This window comes from Phodopus roborovskii, unplaced genomic scaffold (assembly GCF_943737965.1).
Source record: "Phodopus roborovskii unplaced genomic scaffold, PHOROB, whole genome shotgun sequence".
NCBI classification, from domain to species: Eukaryota; Metazoa; Chordata; class Mammalia; order Rodentia; family Cricetidae; genus Phodopus; species Phodopus roborovskii.
In genome coordinates this window covers 733,553-741,553 of record NW_026126414.1, presented here as the reverse complement: position 1 = coordinate 741,553, position 8,001 = coordinate 733,553, and the positions used below count along the sequence as shown (strand labels likewise).

General features: G+C 46.0%; 1 protein-coding gene across 1 annotated transcript; it reads right to left on the bottom strand.

Moving 5' to 3' along the window:
- Positions 1–5,895: 5,895 nt before the first annotated feature.
- Positions 5,896–7,329, bottom strand: LOC127221130 (uncharacterized). The gene is made up of 2 exons (XM_051183047.1): positions 6,660–7,329; positions 5,896–6,140 (listed from the first exon to the last, which is right to left on the bottom strand). Exons 1-2 carry the CDS (start codon positions 7,074–7,076, stop codon positions 5,937–5,939), a joined length of 621 nt encoding a protein of 206 aa, XP_051039004.1. The 5' UTR covers positions 7,077–7,329; the 3' UTR covers positions 5,896–5,936.
- Between the last annotated feature and the right edge of the window lie 672 nt (positions 7,330–8,001).

Sequence of the window (8,001 nt, the reverse complement as noted above, 5' to 3'; positions counted from 1 at the left end):
AGTATGGCTTCCAGTTTGTGTGTGTGTGGGGGGGGGGTGTTTGTTTTTTGAGACAGGGTTTCTCTGTGTAGCTTTGGAGACTGTCCTGGAACTCACTCTGTAGCCCAGGCTGGCCTTGAACTCACAGAGATCCACCTGCCTGTCTCCAGAGTACTGGGATTAAAGGCGTGCGCCACCAATGCCAGGCCTCAGTTTTGTATTTTTATGGACTCCTGTGTGTACGAGCATGTTTGTCTCTACATCTGTCTGTGTTTCTTATGCTTTTTCTTCCTTCTGTTTTGTCCCAGTCTGATTCATTTTTGTTTTATTATTTTATTATAATTCCTTAGATGTCTGTTTTCTAATTAGAGACAAAGGGTGTGCAGCTGAATGGGAGGGGAGAACTGGGAGGAATTGGGGGAGGGGAATCCACAGTCAGAATATATTGTATGGAAAAAAATCTAAGTACAAGGGGAAAAACCCTGTGTAATAATTAAGTTTAGAACAATTTGATCTAACTGAAAATCTGCCAAAAGCCCAAAACCCGAGTTTTCCCTATGTATATTTATTCCTTTTCTTTGAACAGATAGGTATGTATAATTGTAGCTATTTTCTTTTCTTATAGAGCATAAAACTTGTTTTTTTCCACTGATTATAAAATGAATATTTTCCATACCATCAAGTAAATAGTCTTCTGAAAAAGAGAAATACACGTAAAGCATCTCGACCAGTGCAAACAGATTTTTCCCATTGCATTTTTACTTTACCGCCTATGCATGAGCAGCGCATTTTAGTTTTGTCAAGAGTTGTTATATTTTCTAACTGAAGAAAAACGTTCTGAAGTTTAAAAATACCTGAAGGCCTAGAATAGAACTTTCTAAGCATATGGTTATACTTTAACTGGATCTATACGACAAAAACAATCTGTCCTCATGGAGATATTTTCCATGTCGAGTATAAGCGTGAATGCTATGAGCATTCTTCCACTGGTCCATTCCACACGGAATGTTACCATTCCCTCTCTGTAGCACAGCCCCCAAGGCCCTGTCATGAAGTGTCTGGGGCTCTGCTGAATTCGAAATACCCATCAGCACCACTGACAACGTCAGTCCACAGAATATAGAAGGCCTAGTAAGGCAAGGCTTGTAGCACTCGGCAGCTGAACCCCCGGGCACAGACGGAATGCCCTATTGCCCTCCAAAGCAGAAAGACAATCCTCACAAACAATCGCTTGTCCATTGCTGTTATAAATAGACTTTAATACACAGCCAGCTGTCTGAGAGTTTACATTGACCTAAGGTGCGGAAGGGAAGGGAAATAGGAGTTCTCCATAGCAGGAGAATGGCTTGTCTGCAGGTCGCAGTAAATACATGTAAAATACGTCAGCATGCCTGGGTGCAGGCTACAATTATGGGAACAGCACTGCGAGCCTCATGGGGGAGTCTCGCAAGAGATGCTGTGTTCTGCCCTCCTGAGCATCCATAACTCCAAAGCTGTGAAATAAACCGCGGTTACCAGCGAGCAGCTTGTAAAGCGCCAGTCGTGAGATACTCAGAGACACAGCGTGATGCGCCCCAATCTGGCTGTGATAAGAACCGAGCCTTTGCCTCAGCTCTCATCCATTTCCTGTTCTGTTTTCCTTCATCTTCCCGAGAACAGCTCTCTTTTCTTTCTATTTTTCCTTTCACAACTTTTCTCATGGATAGTCCCTAGTGTTCTAGACAGTTAATTTTAACCAGACACAGTCCCTCGGGCAAGATGTCTCAAGAATCTGATCAGGTGTGACACAGAACAGGGCCCAGAGCAGCCAGCCACGGACACATGGCTGCCCTAACTGCAATTCATCCCACCCACAAGCTCAGTCCTGGGGCAACAGGAGCGAACTGCCTGTGGCTGAGACCGATGGTGGGTGGCAGAGCTGTTGCAAAGTTGGGTGAGACCCAACAAGCTGGACGAATGTGCTCTCGGAAAGCAAATACGGAAGCAAGGAGGGCACGCAAAGACAGAATGTAGAATGCTTCGGAAGAAATGGCGTCCCTTGCCCAGAAAAAATAAATGAACAAGAAGGCAACTCTTGCTTGTTATATCTTGTGCATTTTAATATATCTCCTTCTGATGCATCACTGTGAAAGACAACCTGAGAGCCTCAGGTTTTTCAAATGCCTTCCTGGTTTGACCCTCCCCCTATTAAAAAAAACGTTAAGACCATCGACAGTATTCTAACTCACCTGAGACACATAAACTGTAAGGCCAGGGCCTGGTAATTGATAGTGCCTGGCCAGGCAGGGGGTGAGGGGTGGCAAAGTTAGCTGTCTGTAAGGGTGTGGCCTCTGGTAGCTGGAATACACTCCAGTGGAGGCTACACACCCGCGAGCATATAAGCAGCACTAATTAGACTCGACGTGAAGAATGCAAAAGGTTAATTGGGTATGGATTGAGAAATGGATCTGGAAGATTGGGATAATAGTGAATATGACCAAATTACAGTATGCCAAACAATGAATTTTAAAATATTTTAAATGCTTCTGTTTGAAGGCATCATGATTCTAACTAAAGAGAGAAAGGCGTATCCTCCTGTACCGTGTGTTGACATACTTAAGAATGTGTTGCTAGAGTGCAGACCAATTGCGACTGTGGTAACTCTCCTGCTTCAGTCTCCTCTTCTGGAAAGCACCATCTCATTGGGTCTATAGAAGGTCAACTGAGTTTCTAGAAGCTTGCCTTGTTCCCAGTACTTAACAGTGTATCTGTTGCAAATTGGTTCACTTTAAAATGTTTCGTTGCTTTTTCTTTCAAAGTAATTTTTATTGAAGGGTTGAATACATGCAGGAATACACATAAATACACAACTTGAATTTTCACATGTCAACAAGGTTTAAGTATCCAAAACAGTCTATACTTTGAGAGACCTCCCTTTCCAGTCTCTCTCTACAGATCACCTCCAGCTGACAGCGGCCATTATACCAGTGACGATATGCTTGTTTCAAATTAGATATTTTAATTGTGATAACACACACATAATTTACTACCTTAACCATTGTTTTGAGACAGAGTCTCAATACACAGACATCACTACATATATGAAACTCATTTCATAGACCAAGTTGGTCCAAAACTCACTGAGATCCACTGCCTCCTGAGTGCTGTAATTAAAGGTGTATGCAGCCCTTTTAAAACATGTTTTTGAAGATTTATTGATATGTGATGTCCTTCTTTATGCTGTGAATACGTGTTGCTTTTATTGGTTGGTAAACAAAGCTGATTTGGCTAATGGCCAACCAGAACATAGCTAGGCAGGAAATCCAAACAGAGACAGAAAAAGAAAGAAGGCCAAGTCAGAGAGAAGCTATGTAGCCACCGAAGGGGCAAGATGCCAGAACATTACCAGTAAGCCATGGCCATGTGTGATACACAGACTATTAAAAATGGGCTAATTGATGAGAGAGCTGGCCAGTAATAAGCCTGAGCCACCGGCCAGATGATTATATTTAATATTAGCTTCTGAGTGATTATTTCATAAGTAGCTTCGAAGAAAAACTGGTAGGGGGGCAGAAGGACAGAGAAAAACTTCCAACTACAGTTTATTTTTACTTTTCAGTTCTGTATCTGTGGGGGGGGGGTTGTGTCCATAGTGTAGGTACCTGTGGAGGCCAGAGGCATTGATCCCCTGCAAGCAGTTGTGAGCCATCAGCGTGTTGGCGCTGGGAATTGAACATGAGTCCTCCACAAAGACAGTTATGCTCCTCACTGCCCGAGTCATCTGTCCAGCCCCGCCTTACCATTTTAAATGTGCAGCTTTATGCACGGAGTACAATCACAGCTAAGCAATTATCACCACCATCCTCCAACACTCCTCATCTTGCAAAACTACACTACAAACCACTAGTTACCTATCTATCCTGCTCTAGCCCCAGGCAAGCTTCAGTCTCCTCTGAAGCTGGCCATTCTGGTTACCCCCACAAATGGAATAAAGGCATGTGTCCTGACCTTGCCGTTTTCCTTCTATACAAACATCAGGCCACACAGACACCTCCTTTCCCGTATCTGCCGCCTTCCCCTGAATCATGGCTGTGGGCTTCTCTTCCACTGTGAACAGCCATATTTTATTCATTGCATTAATGAAAATGCCTATTATTAATATACCTATACAAATAGCCTGAGATGACAGGGGTTTGTGGTTTTCCAGTATGGAATTTTTACAGACGGTGTCAGTTTACCTTCTGGTAAAATCAATGCCTGAGTGTGACCACTAGACCTTGGGATACACCATGTGTTCAGCAAAGCAGATCCCCTCAGGTTCCACCCAGAGTCCTCTTCCCGCCGTTGACCTACATTCATCACCCTGAATCCCAAATTCACTTGCCAGAACACTATCCCCATACTCTCAACCAACAGCCACCATTCTAGCTTTGTGGGTACTATGTCATTTAGCTTATATGTCCCTTCTGCTTGGAATGATAGCCACTTGTCACTCAGCGTGGTCCCAAAGCACGAAATCATGTCTCTCCATCCGTGGGACTAAGTCCTGTTGCTGTAACAACATTCTGAGCAAAAAAAAACTTGGGGAGGAAAGTGCTTTCTCTTATAGTTTGTCCTAGTTTGCTTTTTTTGTTTTGTTTTGATTTTCGAGGCAGGGTTTCTCTGTGTAGCTTTGTAGACCAGGCTGGCCTCGAACTCACAAAGATCCCCCTGCCTCTGCCTCCCAAGTGCTGGGATTAAAGGCGTGCACCACCAACACCCGAATCCTAGTTTGCTTTTTATTTTTGTGATAAAACACTGACAAAAACCACCCCAGAGAGGAAAGGACTTGCTCGGTTTGGGCATTACAGTCTGTCACTGAAGAAGCCAGTGCGGGGGCTGAAACAGGACCCTGGGGGCAGAAGCACCCCTACTTACTCTTCCGGAACAGAGACCAAGAACCGCATAGCTGGGACGCTACCCCAAGGCCTGCCATAAAGCCGCCCTCACTCCACCATTCCCCAGGGATGCAGACTTACGACAGTGTCGGAAGGCAGTTCTGAGATTTCTAACTGTCCCTAGTGCACGCTCTCTGCCTCCTGTTGAGCAAGCAGAGCACGTGATGTTAGAAGGGACAAAGTGTTTCTCTTCTACACCAAAACTGAAGGGTAATCTTGACATGAATTCTACACCAGAACCCTTCTCTATGTCTGTTTCTGACCAGTTCAGAAGTCATTTTGAGTGGATATTAGAATAAGCAAAGAATTTATCACAAAAAGCATTCTCTTTTTTTCAGGGTCCTCGACAATGAGATTTGAAATCCATATATACTCACTCATCTTTCTGGTTCAAGGAAAGGGGGTGGGAAATCCAATTTAAGAGACTCTCAAGTGATAGTATAGCATTTTATTGAAGATAATAAAAAAGCTAATTTCCACTAAGTTAAAATTATTAGGCAGGGAAGTCCCTTAAAACAGTGAGACCTAACCCTCCCATGAGACAAAAGACCTTTTGTCACTAGTCTGAAGACAATGAGGGTTTTGATGTCCACTCATGGCTAGCCTGTGACACAACACCCCCTTGACAGGGTTCCTACTCTCCAGAGGCCAGGAATGCTGGGCTGAAGGGAATTGTCATTCCAAGGCTAGATTGGCTTCCAGTCAGCCCCAAGCCTATGGTTAAGACAATAGCAGAAGAGCCTGGAAGGATCCGAAATGGAGCCCCATTTAAACAGGGGAGGTTTGGCCCAACACAGATGATAAAAACATTCTTTCAGGTTCTTCTTCCCCCAGCTAAGTATCTTCAAAGATGGCTGTTAAGCCTGGCCTCCTTAGACAACTCATGACAGGCAATTGGATACCCAACAGGCCCAGCTGCTCAGGGACAGCCACATCTGAGGGTAGTAGTAGAAGGATCCTGCCCACAGAGAGACGTATCCATGGAGAGGCGGGTCCTGCAACTCCATCTTCCCTGTGCCTTGTTAAACAAACCACATCCCCTCACCCTCCCACAAAGCTCTGGAGACGATGTCGGATCCACAGGAGGCTCTGAGGCATCTCAGGAGCAGGACACTTTTCTACCAGGGTAGCGTTCAGGTAGTGCACGCTCATCTTGTGTTCATCATCCTGGACCATCAAGGAGAAAAAACGGACCTTGGCAGGACTACAGATCTGAGAGAACCTGGAGCAGGTGGGCGCTTCCCTCTGCAGAACAAAGGACAGAAAGCTGAATCTGCTGTAGCCCTGGCTGCATAGTTAAATAGCAGACATGGCAGGCGTAGGTGGGCAAGGAGGGTGGGTGTACGAAGCCTCCAGATTAGGACTTCAGAAGGAGCTGAAGACTGGAGATGTTCACCTGGCCATAGTGGCTTACTCCTTTAATTAGAGGCAGGTAGATCTCTGTGAGTTCAAGGCCTGGCCCGTTCTACATAGTACATTCTAGGACAGCCCAAGGGACACAGGGAGGCCCGACCCTGTCTCAAAACAGAGCAAAAAATAAAAACTGGAGGTGTGAATTATCAACAAAAGTTATAGTTAGATCACATTGAGGAAAAGACATGACAATCTACATTAGTGTAGATTACATCACCACACACACACACACACACACACACACACACACTTTCACTGGTCTCTTTGACTCAACGGGAGACATGCCCAGAAAACCAACATTTAGCGATATTCCAATATAGCCCCAAATAAAAATAAGACTTCATTTTGTACCTTATAGTATCTGGGATCGGAGTGAAGGAGCTCACTGTTCAGGGCCAGGCAGACCCCTTGACAGGACGAGAAGCTGAACGTCTTGGGCGCTACGATGCACTGGCCCCACGGAGCTCTGTGGAGGTTCACCTTTTGATCCTGCAGATGACAGAGCTTCTGCATCGGGCGATGAGCCTGGCCATGGCCCACTCCCTGGTCGCTCTGACTTAAGATCTGCTGTTCCTCATCAGGGATAAAGGGCTCCTGGATGTAAGGCACGTGGAACAGAGGTGGCTGAGCGTGAGGCAAGGACACAAACAGCAGCACGACATCGCGCTTTTCTTGAGAACTGGAACATTCCGTCAAGATAGCTTTGGGGACCTGGGTGAACACAGACTTCTCCGCCAGGAGGACGGGCACCACCTCCATCCAATACATCAGCAAACAGTAGATCTCCAATAAGGCCCCTCTTTCTAACTGGTAAGATGAGAAGATGATGGGGAAAGTATCCAGAAGGGTTCTCTGTGAGTCCTCTTGATGGTCCTTGAACTCCAGAATGAGCTCAGAGGCACGAGGAGCAATTGGTACCCAGGCCCAGAGCTGTATTAGGGAAGAGCCCAAGAAGGGAGTCGCTTCAAAGTGCAGTAGCCAGTAACTGTGTAGGAACTGGGTGCCTGTGGGGACAGAGGGAAGCTTCAGGGTCACTGAACACCATTCCTTCCCTCCTCCCCTACCTCCCCAGGCTTGCGGGTCAACCAGACGCTTAGCAGAACCAGCTGTGTACACACACCCGTGAAGCCAGCTTTGCATTTCTCATCCGATCCACTTACGACCCCACAATTAGAATTAAGTCAGAGAGTTACAGCCTCAGGGCTGATGACCATACAGGCACTATATGACCCAGGACAATCCACTCATCCTGTCTGTCACATTTCATAGCACACTGGAGTTGCTGGCGGTGGAACCTGTGTTGGGCACTCCATACTGTAGAACACTAGGACATCCGCCATTAAGTCTAAGGCTGTCCTTCCTACCTCTGGGACCCATAGAACTAAAACCAGGGCCTGAGGACAACTGAGGAGTATCCCTTTCCCAAGAAATCCAGGTGTCTGTGTTCCCGTACTAGCCCCCAAAATGCTACCGGATGACTCCTGGATTATTACCTCCCCGGCAGAGAACAAAACTGTAGTCACCTACTTCTAGCTGTGAGGGTAAAGCCGTGTTGTCTTGAAGAAATTATCTCGTTTATATGAGGAGGCAGAATATGAATGGGGCATTTTAATGGCTGCACCCAGCTGAAATTCACGCACCCAAGACCCAGGATGAAAAGGCCACAGCTAAGCCAAGAGCTGCCACCCATGCT